The sequence below is a fragment of the Castor canadensis genome, chromosome 6 (assembly GCF_047511655.1).
Source record: "Castor canadensis chromosome 6, mCasCan1.hap1v2, whole genome shotgun sequence".
NCBI classification, from domain to species: domain Eukaryota; kingdom Metazoa; phylum Chordata; class Mammalia; order Rodentia; family Castoridae; genus Castor; species Castor canadensis.
Window position 1 is genome coordinate 168,328,606 of NC_133391.1, and position 19,535 is coordinate 168,348,140.

Here is a 19,535-nt window from a genome sequence, read left to right on the forward strand (position 1 = left end):
TGCCTTCAAGACCTTTGAAACTGCAGCGTGGAAGCTCACTTACCTTGCCAAGGTGAAGAACTGGCCAAGCCAGGATAAGAACCCAATTCTCTGAGCTCAGGCGGCAAGCTCTCAATGATCTCCATGACATTTCCCTGAAAAAGGCCAAAGTAACATAAAAATAGGGACCTAATAATGTTCTCAAACTTCTCTCCACCCGTTCTTCCTGTCAGGTACTGAGACGCAGCCTTCCTGTTTCTGCCTAATTGAATTTCACACCTGGGCCCAGTCCCCTTGCGGTCCTCACAAGCCGTGGTCCACTCTTTAGCAGCATTTTGCCCACACTCCTCTCTCTAGCTGCTGCTTTGAGACGCTTTGTGTGTGGGTGGTCAGATTGTTCCTCCAACTACCATAGTTTCATGAAACCTTGTTTCAGAAAAGACATTTCTTGAGATTTCAGTATTGTTTCCTGGTCTCCTGCACTTTCTCCTCTATTCTTCCTAGCCATTGTCTATAAGGATTGATGGGAAGCACATTTTTAGAAAATGAATTTTCTTCCACAAACTATTTTCAGCACGATTAAACCTTGATATTTAGTGTCCTAAATGAAAAAAAAAATGCACTTCTATGAAAAATGTCAGGTGTGCTTAGGTTTCTCCCTTTGCCCTTAATTTTCTGGCTAACTTATCACAACTCTTGTAGAAAATGAAATTTTCTTTACCTCTGTGCATTTGCCTAGGTTTTAGGCTCCTTTGACAAAAATATAATGCACATTGCTTATAAATTTTAAAATGTAAATTTTAGGCTGGAGGTGTGGCTCAAGCAGTAGAGTACCTGCCTAGCAAGCTTGAAGTCCTGGGTTCAAATCCCAGTACCACCAAAAAAAAATGCTGCCATGTAAATTTTAATTGGACATCTTAATAATATTTTGGAGAAATATAAATCCTTAGGTAATTGTACACATTAAAGCAGACTTTCTGATTGTGCACTCATGTTTATTGTTCTAATTTGATTGTTCTTTAGACTTGCACATCAGGACAACCCTCATCACTTCAAAGTATTACTCCTCTGGGAATATGTGCACTTTTTGTGTAGAAAGATTTTCATAAGTATTTTTGTAGCTTTCATCATGTCATGTGACCTAGACTCCTAAGTATTTCATTACTGTAACATGATGTATGGAACGTTCACTAGAAAACAGATGCCCTAAACTCCTAATTAAAAATCATTTGTCCTTATTAGAATGTATTTCTCCATTTCACTTTGCAATACTTCTCATTTTAACATAATTTCCTTAAACTCTTTTAGCAATTTTTTCAATGTGACATATTACTTTTGTGTTGGATTTGACATATGGCTCCTAATGGAAGACAGGATAAAATAAGCTTTGAGAAATTCTCAGGAAGGCAAGAATTGTGTGTGATTTAGAACTGAAATCTAATTCCTTGTAGGGCACCCATGGAACAAGCATAGGTCATATCTAGACAGTAGGTGTAATTTGGCTTTATTTTGAGCTACAGTGCCAGGAAATAAATATTCTAATACTAATCATGGCTAGCAGTTGTTGAAGCAGTAAATCCTGGCCACGTTCTATTCATATGAAAGATGCTATTTTCACTGTGAATGTCAATTAAACTGTAGATGCTAAGTACTTTTTAGAACCAGATTGAAATAATGACATAGAATGATCTAAAAAGAGTCTGTGAAGGAAACAAAAATTGAGATTCGGTTTGGAAATAGTCACAGTGATTTTAGTAATGTGTGAAATCTTCCCCAGACAGCTTAGACATGTGGAACAGAGGAGCATACTTTGGGAAAAGCTAAGTCAGCTTGTTATTTTGTCTGCCTTGCAGTTGGTTTAGTTTTCTTCTCCTTACCTCCACATGTCTACCTTTCACCAGATGCATTTGTTTCTATGACAACTTTTCTTGAAAACAGGCATATAAAAATCTTTGGGGAGTTACTTTACAGAAACTAGAACAGCCCTGCATAGGATGCTCTGGTGCTAATTATGGAAACCCAAGCCCACCTCTCTCCACCCCCACCTCACGTACACTCTCTCCTTATTTTCTTCTATTCAGGAAAATTATTTCATTACTAAATTTGTTGTACACCCCTAATAAAGCTAATGTAACACTACCTGAACACATCCTGAGTTTTCTAAACTTGAACAATAAGGAACTGTTGCTTATACACTGCTTCCTTGTAAAGTCCCTGAATTTCTTCTGTCTTTTTCTTTTAAATTGTGCTGGGGAATCAAACCCAGGGCCTTACACATGCTAAGCAAGTGTTCTGAGCTACTGCCTTGCCTGGGTTTTAGTTTTACACAGAGTTCACGATTCAGGTGAATACATCTTCCCTTGAATGCTAGTTAGCAGTAGGGCAGCCCCCACATCTAGAGCGTGTACTTCTGAAGTAGCAGATTAATTATCATTTGAATAGATAACATTGAATATATTGGGTCAGATATGACAGATTAATTTTTCTTATTCTTTCAAACCCCTATTTTTTTTTATGTGTGTAATTTTCCCCCTGCCTAGACCTGGTTAACCATTTCTGTGAGCAGGTCCTCAATTTTTTACTTTGTCCCTACTTTCCTGTCCTAGCCCCATCTTCCCCTGGTGTCGACTCCGTCCCCTTGCAGCGCACAGGCAGCCAACATGGGCCACAGAACGCCGCTGCAGCCACCTTCCAGAGGGCCAGCTATGCAGCTGGCCCAGCCTCCAACTACGCGGACCCCTACCGACAGCTGCAGTATTGTCCCTCTGTTGAGTCTCCATACAGCAAATCCGGTCCTGCCCTCCCACCCGAAGGCACCTTGGCCAGGTCCCCATCCATTGACAGCATTCAGAAAGATCCCAGGTAGGTAAACCCTTTTTCTTTATCCTGTTAACAGGGCATTCTCTTGGCATTCTCTCCTTCATGTCATAGTCTTACATTCATGTCTCCTGGGTTTTTTTCTTTTTGGTTTGCTGTGGAATATGGGTGTTTAAGATGGATTCCTAGTATCTTCTTTGGCTCAAACCGAGAGAGAGAGAGAGAGAGAGAGAGAGAGAGAGAGAGAGAGATGAGAACTGCTAGAGGTGCTTGAGGTTTCAGCTATTTGATAAGATCTGAAGGAGATGTCTTCAGTGCAGTGGAAACAGAGGCCAGGAGCTAAGCGATTATACCATGTGACTTCCAGGATCTCTTTCCAGGTACGATATTGCTTGTCTCAGTGGAAGTGTGCTTTGTCACCATGTGTCTTTGTATTTTGCAGAATGTAAAGGGTACACATCCCAAGTTATTTCTAAAAATTAAAAATTTAGGAATTTCATATTATTTCTGTTTCTCTGTATTCTGAAAATAAACACTAGGATGAAGTTGTTTGGGGACTGATGAAAATTTGGACATTGTATCTTCAGGAAACTGTTACCTTGAGGAGTGTTTCTTTTTTCCAACAGTGGAAGGACTTAGTGATACTCTACTTCTGAGGTTGGAATTGATTCCCTGTAGAATCAAATAATGTTTTATTCGTAGCCACTGGATTTATGTAGATAGAGCCCCACAAATATATATGTCTATGTCTGTATATCTGTGTATATACCTGCATCTGTGAATACTATAGATAGGTCAGATTTCTTTACGACTGGGCATGTATCTTGACTGCAGTAATAAACTTAAAATTTGTCTTGAGGGATTTTCCATGACAGAGCAGGCAGGTTCCTATGTACCATGAAGAAAGTGTGCATAGACTCTTTTACAAAAAGAAATCACTGCTGCAAATGTAGAAGGCAGAGTAGAATCATTTTATGGTATTCTTTGAGGTAGTCACTTTAGCACAATAAAACCCAGTTGGCAGGTCCTTGGTAACTATTGTATTTGGTATAACGTCCATTATGAAATTGAATTTTAATAAATGCTCACTGCTAATATGTAGAAATCGGCAGTTTACTTGCATCTGTGATGTTCAGTGTGCTGGTTTTGTAGATTTTCAGTCTCAGCAGCCATCTTTAGAGTCTTGGTACTGAATTATGACCCTTAATTCTATGTATTCGTGGCATGTATCATTAGAATAATGTCTCTCTATTTTTAAATAGTTTTTCTTAACACACAACTGAAAAAATACAGAACTATAACAATAGTAAACTTAAGGCATGCTAAAATAGAAAAATATATATCATCAAATTGGCATTATGTGTATTTAACATTGTATATTTAAGTTAAGAAGTTTTTTGGGTTGTTTGTTTGTTTGGGGGTTTTCTTTTTTTCTGTTTTTCTTTTCTTTTTTTTTTTTTTTTTTTTGGAGAGGGTCTTGCTATGTAGCCCAGGCTGGCCTTGAACTTGTGATCCTCTACCTCAGCTTCCTGAGTGGCATATCCACCACATGAGAATAAACATCTTACCTCCAATGGAAGGATTTTAAATTTACATATTAGGGAAATTTGTTTCAATAAGAAATCAGATCTATATTTCTCAAGCTGGGGATAGCTTCTGTATTTTATACCATGAATTTTAAATGCATTTTATTTTATTAAATGGCATATCCTTTCTATTTTGTATTACTGTCACTTTTATAGGCTTTTGTCTTCTTTCAGTATATTGTCATGACTGTTACCTTTTCAAGTTGTGGATCATGTCACTTACAGTTACTAAGGCCTGCTATAAACCAGAAAAGAGAAACACAAGAAGAATTGATAGAATGAATAAGTAACTATTGACCATGAATTTTTGTTTGTGTTAAATTTATGTGCAAACCAATGCTACATGAATTACAAGTTAGCCATTATTTTTAAGAATGCTAGGTGTTGGCCATAAATATGTGTAAAAGCTGAAAAGTACCAACGTACCAAGCTCAGAAATGCACACAAAAGAAGCAGAATCATATCAAGGACAAGAATTGGATTCTCATAACCCATCTGATACAAGTCAAATCAACCCAGCATTATACAACATGGCATAAAGATACATTAATACCTTTCTTCTAGGTTTTCCTAAAACAATCATGTTGGTGTTCTTATTTAGTGGAAAACATGCCAAATCTAAAATTCAAGTCCAAAATAGAATGCTTATTTTAAGACAAATTGTTTGCATTCTTTCAAAAGGTGAATTTTGATTTTTCCCTACATGAATGTTACTAGAACTGTGTTTAATTTTCAGAGATCAAAATTACTTACTTTGACATTTTGGCTTATGTTTTAAACATTTTAGTCTTTTGACTTTTTTCACAATTTTCTATGTACTTTGGAGAAGGTGTTCATTGTATTTGTTGTTAAACATCAGACCACATAAACTCCTTTACCATTGCAAACATATGCTTATAGCACAATACAGTTTCCAGAGTTTGTTTGCTTATACTTTGATGTAATACTCCATTTTGGAGAGGAAAGTGATATTTCGTATTTAGTGCCTTAAATGGAAAGTGAGTGTCAAATGACTTCCAGATCACTCTGCTGCCAGGTGGGTACACAGATCAGTGTCCACATTTTTAGCACGTATTGAATCCACACTGGGGTGCTTGATGGCATCAGTAATTTGTTTCTTTAAAAAAAGAAAGAAAGAAAAAGAAAAGGAAACACTGTGCTTACATCCGGTAAGACTTGTTCAGTGCCGGGTGTCTACATGTGTGAATGGGGAAGAATGGCTCTCACACCCTGATAACTGCTTATTGGATTGAGGTCTTTGTTGCTTTTTTTCATTTCTTCTCCAAAATCCCCTTGATTCATCTTATTACAGACCAGTATTTTTCCTCTCTTAAGCAGAGGTGCGTATTGTTCAGTGAAAAGTTTTCAGGCAAATACTAAACTTCAGAGTAAGAATTTGAAGCCAGAATAGCCCAAATTCACTCATTTGATATGAATCCACAGAGAGACTCCTTGTTGCCTTTGAATTGCTCTGAGCCTGGGGATTCTGAAGGATTGGTTCTGAAGGGCTGGATTTTTCTTGCTGATGGTTGGCTCCGTCAAATGGATCGTGGCAAAACTTGCTCTTTTTTGCTTTTAACCATAAACTCCAATAAAAAGGGCACAGAAACCATTTATCCAAAAAGATGATAAAATCCAGTTCCCTTCTGAAAGTCAGAAATCACAGAGAAATGACTTTTTATACATATACAATGTACTTTTCAGCCACATTTCCTAGTAAGTTTTTATTTTGGAATTCTATGGTCTCTTCCATAAAATGTCCACCACTTAAGGAAAATCCACATAGCGAATATATTCTTGATTCTAAACCAAATATTGATTTCTTTATAATATTGTTTGTAAATATATAAGTCAAATATAAATTTCAAAATCAAACTACATAAAAGATGCATAACAATTCAGAAGCAATAAGTAATAATATATTCTTATTATAAGAATTTGATTAATGAAGCAGTTAGAAAAGTTGTGATATGCCAGAGCATACTAAAGATATTCTTGCCTATAAAAGAAGCAAAGTGATGGCTAGCACATTTACTGACATAATGGACAAATGAAAGCAGTTATGGCATCTTCTAGTCATGTCTGATTAATCCCTTTTCCTTCAGGATATTGTAATCTTTGATGTGTACTATCTCAGAAAGAACTTTCAAACATGCTGTAGAAAATCCCATTTATAAGCATGAGGTATAATAAAACTCTTCTTTTTATTATTCATCATAACAGAAATGTATACCGTGGTACACTTTTAATGCAGCCACTGGGCCCAAATTAACAACTGTATTTTCATTGGCTCTATCAAATTTATACTGTGTGGAGTTGTTTTAAGTCACAAAATCAACCAATAAGAAATCTCTACTGTGTTTTCTTTTCTGTTCTAGATATTGCTAGATATTGCTAAATATTACTAAAAGTAATATTAATGTACTGGTCCTCACAATCCAGTTCTCTTGGGTTAGAATCCAGTTCTCTTGGCAGACTCTGGGGAGTCTGCTTTTTGGTTGAAATGCTTACCTGGAAACATCAGAGGGGAAGCCTCCAGTATTCCTGACATAAGACCTTCTGAGTTGGAAGAGTTCCCAGAAGACATTTGCTCATTCAGGTCTTTCCCAAACCCACTAGGTCTCTGTTCAAGTGCCTGTAGCAGCTGGTGACTCACCATCTTTTGAATCGTTTTACTTTTTTTTAAATAATCCAAATCTCCACCCTAATTTACATTGATTTGAAAACTCCATGTCTTATAAATTCGTCCCCTGATCTTATCTCTTATCTTTAAAATGTGTGGGCTCCCTCCTTCAAAGCATAGACTTGAAGACAGTTATTCCAGTCCCCACCCCCCTGCCCAGGACTCCTGTCCCTGTGATAGTTGCTGTCATCCCCTGAGCTGTCCTATCTGATCCTGCAGGGGACAGTCTCCCTCTAACATCTGTCTCATACCTGAACAGCAAATGTAGGAAGACAGTAAGTGCTACCTTGGGCCAATCTGGGTTTATTTTGGGTTTTCCTAACAGTAAAATGACAGTAATGTTTACAGCAGTGATAATAATATTGATAATTAAAATTAATTAAGTAATATGGCTCAAACTCAGTATTAAACATTTTATATTCATTATTTAGTTTAATCCTTCCCAAATCTCTTATAAAAACAAAAAGGAACATAATATTTTATAATGCCTATTTTGCATAGAGGGAAGCTGAGACTCAGAGAGCTAGAAATTTAAGCCAAATTTGATTTTTCTTTTTTTGTGTGTGTGGCACTGGGGGTTGAATTGGGGCCACACACTTGTTAGAGAAGCACTCTACTACTCAAACCACACGCTAGTCCTTTCAGTTTCTCAGTTGCTTTTTTAAATAAGTATCACACTGTTGCCCAAGTGCTCATTGAACCTCTATCCCTATCTCCATCTTCCAAGTAGCCGGGTTTACAGTTGGGCACCACTATGCCTGCCTTATGACTGACTTTTAATCATATATTTCTAACTTCTGTGAATACTGATAAAAATATTAACTGTTCAAACAAAGTGCCAAGTCTTTTCCTATGTGACTTCTATAAAGCTATGAATCATTTATACTTGCTTCAGTTTTTAATTTTATTTTCATTGTATGGTTTGGGCTTTGCATTCACTTCTTGTGAGGTGATTCCATTAATTGGTACTAAAGAAAATCTTTTCTAGGTTCCAATTTTGTTGCCCAGTTTAATTACTGTAATCCATGCTCCATGTCTCTTGGGAATTTGACAGACATACTAAATGTCCTCAGCAAAGTTTCATCTGGGCGTGGCCAGAGCTGGTCCAAGGGCAGAGCTCTATAGCTCTCATTCCTCTGGACCCTACTGTCCAGGTCTATCTGATGGCATTAAGCATGCTGTGTATGACTTCTCTGTGGTCAGTTATAGAGTGGGCTCTGCAGATATGAAAACAACCTGAACACAGCTTCAAACTGTGTGAGAAAGGTATCTTCCCAGTGACCACAGTGCATTGCATAGGTAAGACAGGTGTTAGAAAGAAGCCCAGAAGAGGGTTGAGGGCTTGAAGGATAGAAGACATTTGCATAGGAAAAAATGAGAGAAAGCTTTCTAAACAAAGAGAATAGTTAGAAATAAGAGAGGGCTGGAAAAAGATGGAGAAACCTATTTGAAACACGTGGAGGGTACAGATGGGAACATTTCTCAGTGTCCCTGATCACCCAACCAATCAGGTAAAATGTCATCCTTCACCTCCATAGGTGGATGTTTTCCTATGGATCATGGCCCTGGTGTACAAATTTCCCAGGGTTACAATCTTGGCCCGTTTGGGCTGCCATAACAAAAATACCATAAACTGAGTAACTTATATACAACGGAAATTTACTGTCCAAGGCCCAGGTGCCAGCAGATTTTGGTCTCGCAAGGGCCCTTTCCTCATAAATGGTGCCTTCTTACTGTGTTCTTTCATGTGGAAGCAAGGCAGCTCTTGGAGACCTTTTTTATAAAGTGTCTTCATATGGCCTTCTTCTCTTTTTCTTCTGAGGACACCAGTCATTGAACTCAGCGTTCCTCCTAATGCATTGTGGACTCATCTTAACTATATCTATAAAGACCTTATTTCTGAATAAGGTCACATTCTGAGCTTTGGGGAAGACATTAACTTGAGGGGACACTATTTAACTGACCACAAAGGCTTTAGCACACTAATAAGCTATGTGTACTATAAAATAGCTGTACATTAAAGTTAGAACTTAGAGTATGTTAAATGTAAACATATTTAAATGTCTTATTTCATTTTACTTCTTAATCATAATAATCCTCATAAAGAGTAAGGTGGTTGCATATGTTGGATCTGAGTATATTGTCACCTTTGTTACTGGTGAACGTGGCTGGCTTTCATGGCTCCAGGCCTAGGCAGATGGGCAAATTTGGCCATTGTTTTATCTTTTGAGCATGCTTTTATTATTAGTGATACATTGTTCATTTTTTGAGCTTTAGTTTAAAAAGCAAATAGTGCAATTTAAACCTGACACAGACCAACACACATCAGTGGCCACAGGGTGTCCTGTGTGAGGACATGAAACAAAAGAAGGTGTCCTGGCACCTGAATTTCTACAAAGACATTGCATTGACTAAAACAGAGGCCCAAGTCCAGCCCAAAGGGTAGCTATTGTGGTGTTTCATTTCTTTATTTTATTTAGTTAATTAAAGGAGTAGAAACTGAAATGCTCTCTGCTCTCACGGCGGTGTCTTTTCTCAGCCTCAAGGTACTGTCCCTCACACAGGAGAACAGTAGATATGGCCTGTCTTGTCGAGGGTGTCAAACAAAAAGGTAAAAGGAGTCTTACCAAAGTATAATTTGGAATATGATTTTATCTGCATTTTCCTCAGTGTCTGTGAAGTAGAATGGAAATGAAAGTACCTCCCTAATAAAATTGCAATTATGAAATATATTAAGGCTTTAATGTCCATGGAATACTCTTTGCAAAGGAGAGGGCACATTTTAGCTACAGTTAAGTGCTACTACCACCCACTTATCAGCAGCCCCTCTCCTGCCCCAAGGAGCTCCTCAGTTTGGGCTGAAAATGGCACTTGGGATCACAGCCACAGAGGAAATGGTGGAAGACATAGAGGCCTTGAACTGTCTTGTTAGAAGCAGCCCAGGAGCAGATGCCAGGGCATTTTTCAGTGGAGGCCAATAGTGGAAGGGGCCACAGTGAGGGCCAAGCTTGGGCCAAGCTTCAGCCAGCAGGGAACTAAGAAAAGGGATCATTCAGAGCTTAGTCCCTATAGCCAAGAGGAAGAATTAGAAGATGAGGGGAAAGGACTTTACTGCAAAAGACATTTGTGTTTGTTCACTTTACGAAACCTTCCTTTTCAATATTTCTTTCATCAATTTAAAGATAGTAATGTTCATATAATTCCTGTCTGTGCCAATATTGATATTTTTCCATACTTAGAATACTGTTTTGCCTCCTGTCTTCACAACACCATGGAGGAGTAAACATTTTCATTTGTAAAATAAAGACTCATTTCTAATACTGTACCCTCACCTCATCTGTACTAAAGAATCTGGAGTAGGGGCCTCATGACATTACTTAAGGGTGATAAAGGCTAGGCCACCATGACTGATGAGTCTCTATATCCCGAGTACTAACTGGTTAGTTAATTAATATGTCATCAATAGGTTCTCTCATTACTTGGGATAATAGAAACTTTCTTTTGTGCTTCTCTGGTATATGCACTTTCCTCTAGGGACTCAACTCCTTTGCTCCCTTAACTCTATGTGCTATCATTAAAACAGATACTAACTTAAGTGCAGAAGGCAGTCATGTAGCTCACACCTGGCAAAGAGTTGTTTCTCTGTGGGGACCAATCCTCTCTACGTGTGCGAAGGAATGTACATGACCCATGTCCCAGCTCACTGAAGTGAGCAACATGCATTCTGGACAGCCTTGCATCATTTGGGGCAAAACCCCAAACCAAGCAAGCCAGAGCCAACATAGAGAAGCAAAAGCTTCTCTGTACATCCTTCCTTTCCTTCTTTTCAGTGTGGCTCTCTCTCCCTGATACATAACATTCATTTGCCCCGTGCTTTGCCCATCCTCTCTGGAGTGGCTATGGCAGTCTTATGCTCAGTCTTCACTATGAACTAAGATGTCCCCTGCCCTTTAACTTGTATCTCTAATGACCTACAAGTGCTAATACTATCTTTCTAGAACTTCCCTTTAACTTTTCCACTTCAACCCAACTGTACTCTCTATTCAAGGAATAGAGATGCTGACTCAAAACAACCCAGAAATTCCATATAGTAAGTAAGTTACCATGAAGCTTTTGCCAAGTGGTTTTATAGGAGAAACTAAGTCCAATGGTACTATCCAGTCTCAGTGCTGTCCTGGAGCAATAGAAATCAGAACCTGTGAACATTCAAGCTTGGGCTGGAGGTGTGGCTCACGTGGTAAAGTGCCTGCCTAGCAGACATGAGGCCCTGAGTTCATGTCAGTAGCCAAAAAGAGAAAAAAAATTCAGCACATTACTGTTAAGGTTCCCACTAATGCTAACTTCAGGGATAACACAGAAAAATAAAAGTAGTTGGTAGTTTAAAGGAATGGTGTATTGAATTCTCAAGTAAAACAAATAATTACTTTGCAATATTTTTATTATGCTAAAGTATGTAACCACAGCTAGTGTGTCATATTACTTCATGGTTAATGTCCATCTTCTCATGATGACTGTATTTGTCAAGGTTCTCCAAAGGAACAAAACATAGAACACAGACAGATACATTCCTAAGTATTATTATTATTTTGAAAGGGGATGCATTAGGTTGCCCTTACATGATCAGAGGCTGGATAGTCCTACAGTAGCCATCCACATGCCTAATAGTCAGAGAACCCAATAGCTGGAAGCCTCAGAACAAAAGAGACCAACGACATAGCCCCAGTTTGAGGCTAAAGGCCTGAAGGCTTCCTGGAGCGTTATGAGTATGTGACTGTGCTAAAAATCTGAAGAAGCTGGAGGCTAGTACTCACAGGCAATGGAGGCAGCAGTAGATAAATCTTCTCAGGAATGATCCAGCTTGCATGCAGCACAGCTAGCTTCCTCTTTCTTCCACTTCTATTCCACCCCGGTCCCCAGCCTAGTCTATGTACTGCCCATATTCAAGGTAAGACTTACCTGTCAGTTGCTGTTCCCATATGCCTACTGTCTCTGGAAGCACCCTCACAGACACACCAGAAGTGTGCTTTTACTAGTTTCCTAGGCATCTCTCAATCCAATTAAGTCGATAGTCAAGATTAATCATCACAGTGGTGTTGGGTGGGCTGTTTGTGTGAAGTGTGTGTGTTATGTATGGTATTTGATATGGATATTCTCATACTAGAAAGAAAGAAGGGTCTTGCAGGTGAAGTTAATCTTTGAACCACTTTAAGGTGATTCGGATAACTAAATATCCAAATGAGAGGAAAGACCTCTGTAGATGAGGAGAGTAAATCTCCGTGTTCATTTGAAATTATGATCAGAAAAACTAAATCACAAAAGAAGTGTGAATAATAAAAATTGTGCTCCTCTGAAACAACCTGAGAAAAAAGAAAGCACGGGGCCTCTTTCTCTGGAATTCTCATGGAGATAGTGGCCTGCAAACCCAGAGAGGAAGCTCCAAAATCTAAACGCTCCACGTGGTTGCCCAGGTTTTATTTGAAATACGTGTACTTCCATTCACTTCCCACTTGATACCTTTGGGATCTGGGAAGTGGCTTTGAAAGAATTAAAAATGAGACTTTGTGCCAAAAGGAATCAAAAGAAGGATTTGTGGGTCCTGACTTGAATGAGACTATGAAAAAACCAACCAAGATTGGCTCCCACAAAGGGTGTCTTCACCAGGAAGACACCCCAAGAAAGAAGGATAACGGCTAGCTCATCTAGGCAATTATTCTTTAGGATGTCTTCTGCAGATAGACTTTAACAGCCTTAGCTACACATGCGCTGTCAACTCACACATGTGTAGTTGGTAGACACTATCACCTGAGCCACATCTCCAGCCCTTTTTACTCTGGTTATTTTTGAGACAGAGTTTTACTTTTTTGCAGGGGCCAGCCTGTACCTGATACTCCTGTTTTATATTTCCTGAAGTAACTGGGATGACAGGTGTCTACCACCAGGCCCAGCCTTTTCTGTTAAAGATGGCCTCTCACTAACTTTTTGCCCAGGGTAGATTCGAACTGTCATCTTCCCAATGAATCTCAGCCTCCCTAATAGCTAGGATTACAAGCGTGAGCCACTGCGCCCAATTACTAGGAGATGTTTGAAAGGCCCATTTCTGGCTGTGGGTTCATGTAGGTAACATATCTGTGTTGAAGTCATGTTTTGAAATCATGTGCCATTCAAGTGCTCTATGCTTATCAGAGAGTTTGGCCAGCTCCTAATTAAAAGAACTTCTCTCCTTTTCTTTTCCATTTATCCTTCTATGAAAAACCTATTTCATTTCTTGTATGTTTCAATTAATTCATCCTCAAAGCCCTCCTTGTTAATCCCATCACAAGTAAAAATATGAAACTCCTTTTGGCTGTGTCATGTACAAACCAGTATTGATACTTGGTTTGATGTCATAAGTCACTTTTCTTCACTATCTGACTTTGAACATTTAATTGAGGACAAAAATGGAGCATTCAAAACATTATTGTCTTGCAAGTCAGGTTATAGTTGACTGTCATTTGTTAACTAATGGAAATTAATTCCTTTGCTTCTTGAGAAGTTTTACAGCTGGCAGTCCTCATTAATTTGGAGGTACTAACATCAATAGAAAGAAAATTAGCATTTTTGTAGTAAGGAAAATATGTCTTAAACAGTAACTTCAATGTTTCTTCTGCTGGATATCATGTTCAACTACTTCAACTGGGCTGTGGAGCCAACACCCAATTCTGTGAAGAAGATGAAAAGGAGGTCGGGGGAGAATGAGAAGACATCCACTCGGTGAGAGGGATGAAGTGTCCACACGTTTCTACTGTTTTACCTTCCCACCGCTCTAAAGACATTTCAGCATTGTACTTAAATCTTTTATGTGAGAATTATTTAAAGTGTCATACTGGAACCTGCCACATGAGCCACCGGTTTTAGAAATAAAGCCCCACACCATGAAGCTGAGACTGTGTTTGATAACTGAGCCATTTGCAAGAAACCTGTAAAGGAAGCGACTCAGTCTACCCTGTACAGTTGCTGTATACTAAAGGATGCTGAACTTAGACCATGGGGTGGTCCCCCTGACTTCAGAACTTAATCCAGTGGTTCCCAACATTTTTGGAATTCAAACGCTGGTTACATTTCAAAAGACATGTGGATACAAGCAGATAGTAGCCACTCTTTTGCTTTGCAAAGGATAATCTCCAACCACTTAAGACACAAGAAAGGCAGACATGAAATAACCTTCAATATAGGACAGGCTTTTCATCTCAATAAAAGGAGCCTTGTGAAAAATATCAAAGTTGGTTTGAAGACAGATGTTTGGAAACCACTGACTTAAAAGCCACAATGAGGGAGCAATCACTTCTTTGAACAAGTGAATCATGTACAATTAGCTTAAGATACTCACATATGTCCCAGAGAATATAAAAAGAAACCCTCGGCTTTTGTTTGCTTTACCTATACATACCAAGTGAGTAACTAAAATTATAGCATTTCTTCTGGACATTTTCAAATTCTTCAAAGAGGCAAAAAATCTTAATCATTTCTGAAAAATCTCCCAATACCTACCATACTATGTGAAGTAACAAGCTTCTAAGATGGCCTCCAATGGCCCCATCTCCTGTTGTTCATATTCCATGTCACCCATTCCCACTTTGAAGCAGAGTCAACCTGGGTGCCCATAAGAATAGTTCAGAAGTGACAGTGTGTGTCTTCCACAGATAGGAAGGCCAAGTCACCATTGTAAGGACACTCAAGCGGCCCCATGTGAGTGAGTTTGAAGCACACCCCTCCCCTGCAGTGCCTGTCAAGCCTTTGGGTCTTCCAGCGTATCTCCCAGAAATCACGGGGGCAGAAGTGGCCATCCCTGCCATTCTCTGTCTTGGATTCCTGCTTAAAGAAACAGGAGATAATAAGACATAATTATTGTCTTCAGGCATTGAGTTGTGGGATAATTTCTTTTCCCTAATCTGTGTGATCATCTCACCAAACTATCAACTTATCCTTTCATTTACCTTTTTCTCATTGAAAAGAAGAAAGTCACCAGGTGCCGGCGACACACCTGTAATCCTAGCTACTCAGGAGGCAGAGATCAGGAGGATCATGGTTCAAAGCCAGCCCAGGCAGATAGTTCTGCGGGACCCTATCTCAAAAAGCCTTTCACAAAAATGGGCTGGTGGAGTGGTACAAGATGTAGGCTCTGAGTTCAAGCCCCAGTATTGCAATAATAATAATAATAATAAGTACATAAAAGAAGGAAGTAAAAAGTTTGATACAATCTAATATGTCCACCAATTGACGAACACATAAATGAAATATGGTATATAGATGCAATGGAACATTATTCAGTCTTAAAAAGGAATGAAGTACTAATATAACACCAACGAACCTTGAAGACTAAGTGAAATAAGCCAAACATAAGAGGAAAAATATTGTATGACCCTGCCTGAGGTATCAAATTCATAGAGACAAAAAGCAGAAGAGTGGTTACGAGGGGAGGGCGGGCGGGAGGGAAGATGAGTGCAGACTTTCTGTTTGCGTTGGTGAAAATGAACTGGAGATGGGGAGTAGTAATTGTACGACATTGTGGCTGTACTTCCTGCCACTGACCTCACACTTCAAATAGTTAACATGAAAAGCTTTATGCTGTGTACATTTTACCACAATACGAAAATAAGAGCCAGCACTAGACAGAAGCCAAAGCCATGTGGAGGAGTGGGGAAAAGAAGTCAAAGGGAGGTAGAATTAATGTAAGAGGTCCATTCATGACTTTTCAAAGTGGTGCCTTCCACCACTTTGTAGGGAGCGCCAAAGCCCACTTTTAAAGACAGCATCCTAGTTCTTGTCCCCATTTATTACTCGCCAAATGTATTGTCAAGTTAAATTCTTTAATCTCTTGTCCACATTTGCTCATGATCCAATAAAAATAATAATAGTACAATAACATATTGCCTAATTATAATAAGACTCAGTTAAAAAAATGAATACAAAGTACCTTTTTAAATTAGATAGCATAATTTTATTCCACAAAATAAAATATTCATATGATTCAAAAAATAGTGCCTTTTGGTGATCAGTTTTAGATATTCTTATGCAGCCAACAAATATTTATTAACCACACTTTGCCTGGCATTGTTTTGAGTGCTGAAAACCTGTGCACAGGGAAATGAGGATGTAAATATTAAGTAGGAAATAAATAAGAAAGATCATGTTTAAAATCAAATAAACTTAAAAATCAGTTGAATTTAAATGCAAACTATCTGCTACTGTTTTATTTAAAATTGCCCGTAGTAACTCCTTAATGTCAGCCACCACATAATGCCATTCAGTAACCTCAGTCGTTCCACTGTGTCTATTGCTTTTAGGGCCAAAATTCCATTTCATGACTTTTGCTAGCGCTGATTTCCCTGCACACTGAGGACGAAGGCAGTAACCACTGAAAAGGCCCTAAATCAGAAAGCTTTCAACCAACACCAAGAAAGCAGATAGAAGAAGTTCCCCCAGGAACCTCTTCCTAGCAATTCTGGACATCGAAGTCTGCTATATTTCAAGCCAGGCCTGGTTACATTAGAAAAGAACTCATATGGGAAGTGGCAGTTGACATCTGTAACTGCAGTGAAGTGCTTCTGACATTACAGAGGAAAATATTAAGCAGAGGCTTTTTAGATCAAGTGACATGTTTCTGCAGGGGGCACCATAATGTATTTGCTGTCCTTTGTTTTGAGGATAACTAAAACATCAACAGATTTAAATTTACCATAAATTAGATTGAAAGTAACCGGCAACATTGCTAATATAGTAAATAGAGCATTTAGGAACACAAACAGTGCGTGTGCCTGCTAAGCAGTGTGCATGTATGTATGTGCACACATATGTACACACACAGGCACATACAAATGCAGATACATAACGCAAGCATATATAAACAGACATGTGCATACAGTTACATACAAACACATACAGATACATGAATACAAACATACTTAAGTACAAATACATACACAGACTGGACCTGCTCTATACAGGCAACTTCAAACACTGGGTAAATACAAATGTTCATTTTTCAAAGGGAAAGGAGTTTCTGTTAGATTACCTGACACTAGTGCTTTAATTAAAATAAAGGCAAAACAGTCAACAGGGCCCTGCATCCCTCTGCCTGCACAGTGCATCTGTCCTTCAGGCCCGTGCTCACCCTGAAGCGCTCGGTCAATAGGACCTTGTTGTAAGTTTCCAGAGGGGTATGAAAGAAACAGGAAATGAGTTCAGCAGTCTTGGCCAGGCAGGTCTCATTGAAAACCAGTTCACGAGCCTGGATACAAAAGCGACTTTGGGGCCTGGGCAGGAACTCTGAACATGCTGCTGAGAAGTGAATGTGCACTGGACCCCATCCCAGAGGGCAAGGGCTCCTCCTACCTTACCCTCCACCCTGCTGTTGCCCTCTGACCTTCTGCCCTCCCCTCTTTGTCTCTCAGCTCTGCCTGCCAGGGCTGCTGGGGCATACATAGGGCTCCAGGCTCTGCCCTGGCCCTACAGCTCTCTCTTGTGCCCTAAATTACAGCTTGCTCAAGAGAGGTACTATGGGCTCAGTTCTATCCTCCAAATTACTGTGTTGAGGTCCCAACTCCCATACTCAAAATGTGGTCTTTAAAAGGGTGATTGAGGCAAAATGAGGACAATAGGGTGAAGGCCCGATCTCATTGAACTGCTATCCTCGTGAGAAGAGTAAGAGACAGCAGGGAAGGGATGCATTTGCACAGATGAAGGATCACTTGAGGACAGTGAGAATTTGACTGCCTGTAAGCTAAGCAGAGGCGTCAGGAGAAACAAAACTGCCATCACCTTGATCTTGGATTTCCAGCCTCCAGAACTGTGAGAAAATAAATGTCTGCTGTTAAAGCAAAGCAGCCTGTAAAATTTTTTTACAGCAGTCCTAACAGACTAACTCAAGAGGCTGGTTATGGAGTCATGACTGGGCATCCAGCACACAGCTTGCCCACTGGCTGCCTCATCCACTAGCCCCTGGGCAGAACTTCCTTTATGCCAATGTGAATCCCAAGAATATTCCACTATGGCAGGATTCTGCAGGAATGTGCATGTGTGTCCTTACTGTGGCTGCCAGCAGGCTGTGATAGTTTCTCTAAGAGACCCAAAGGGAGGCTGGCCAGGCTGGCCTAACATTTCACTAGTATAGATGCTACTTTTCTGAGGACGAATTTAAAACGCAGTGTGGAAGTCAACACATATCCATTTATCTGCTCTAAATTTGAAAAGGTTTTGTAGGTTATAGAAAATGAGCTTTGAAAAAAGGATAGTTTTCTAATTTTCCACATGCATCATTATGCATACATATATACATATATACACCTAATAATCTATGTTTTATATATATATATATATATATATATATATATATAAAATCCTAATATAAATCACTAGGGCTTTGGCAGGTAGAATATGTCCAATTACAAGAGTTAAACTATTTCTTTAAAATAAGAATCGCATCTTTTTAAATTTCATTTCTTCCGAAATAAAACATTCCCTCTACCACATTCTTAATTTTGCAGTGTATATGTGTCACTGTACTTAAAAAATAACACCTGGAATGACCAGTTGTTACCACTTTCTCCAGAGACTTGCACTCCAAAGTGTGGTCATTAGACTTAGCCACTGGGTAGGAATACAGAATCCCAGGCCCCACCCCACACTTACTGGGTCAGAATATGCATTTTAACACAACCTAAAGATGATTTCTGTACCCATGACACCCAAAGTCACTGACTGGGTACTCAGAAATGTCTGTCAACACCACATCCAGTTTATTGTGGAAGGTAGAAATCGAGCAGTGAAATTAAGATGTCACTCCTATGGGATCATGTAAATGTGTTTTGATTTATGTTATAATATTACTGGAATCATAAGGCACTAGCATCATTTATCTTTTGTAGTCTTAGAGCCTTTTCTTATTTGATGATAAGCCTGAATTTAAGAACCCAGGTGTCTATTATAGTGGGCATAAACCCACTTTTTAAAACATTGCAGTATAGATTTTTAAAGATACAATTTATCTTTTAAATATTTCCCATGGTAAATTCCTTTTAAAAAGTAAAAATGTTCAGCTTGCCTTTCAAAGGTTTTAAATAATCCCCCTTTCTTCTCCCCAGTCAAATCCCTCTAATGTTTCTTTTTTCTCCTATTAAGCCTTTCTCAGGCTGCTGAGGGTGATCTGAACCAGTCATCCCAGGATTGCTTGTACTTGCTCAAAGCCTGTTCTTTCCCTCTCTGTAATGTCGTTCCCTATTCTTGGTCTTTACCTTCCTGCTCTTGCCCTCCACCAGACCCAATGTAATTGCCACATCCAGTCTTCTCTGGTTAATCCGAACCCTGCCCCTCAATCTATAGCCTGACATGGGCACTTTGTACTATGTTGCCATTCTTAGTGATCTGGATGGAGCATTGCATGTGCTCCTTAGCTATCAAGTGGACACTCACAGTGTTCAGGTACATGGAGACAC

The 19,535-nt window shown here is 39.2% G+C and overlaps 1 protein-coding gene across 7 annotated transcripts in view; it reads left to right on the forward strand.

Annotated features, from left to right (window-relative positions):
- Positions 1-19,535, forward strand: part of Ctnnd2 (catenin delta 2) — an 858,282-nt gene that overhangs the window by 515,697 nt on the left and 323,050 nt on the right. For all 7 annotated transcript variants that reach the window (XM_074077729.1, XM_074077725.1, XM_074077730.1 and 4 more), the window contains one exon: positions 2,586-2,841. In XM_074077729.1, the coding sequence (XP_073933830.1) occupies positions 2,586-2,841 (256 nt within the window). The remainder of the gene's footprint in view (positions 1-2,585; positions 2,842-19,535) is intronic.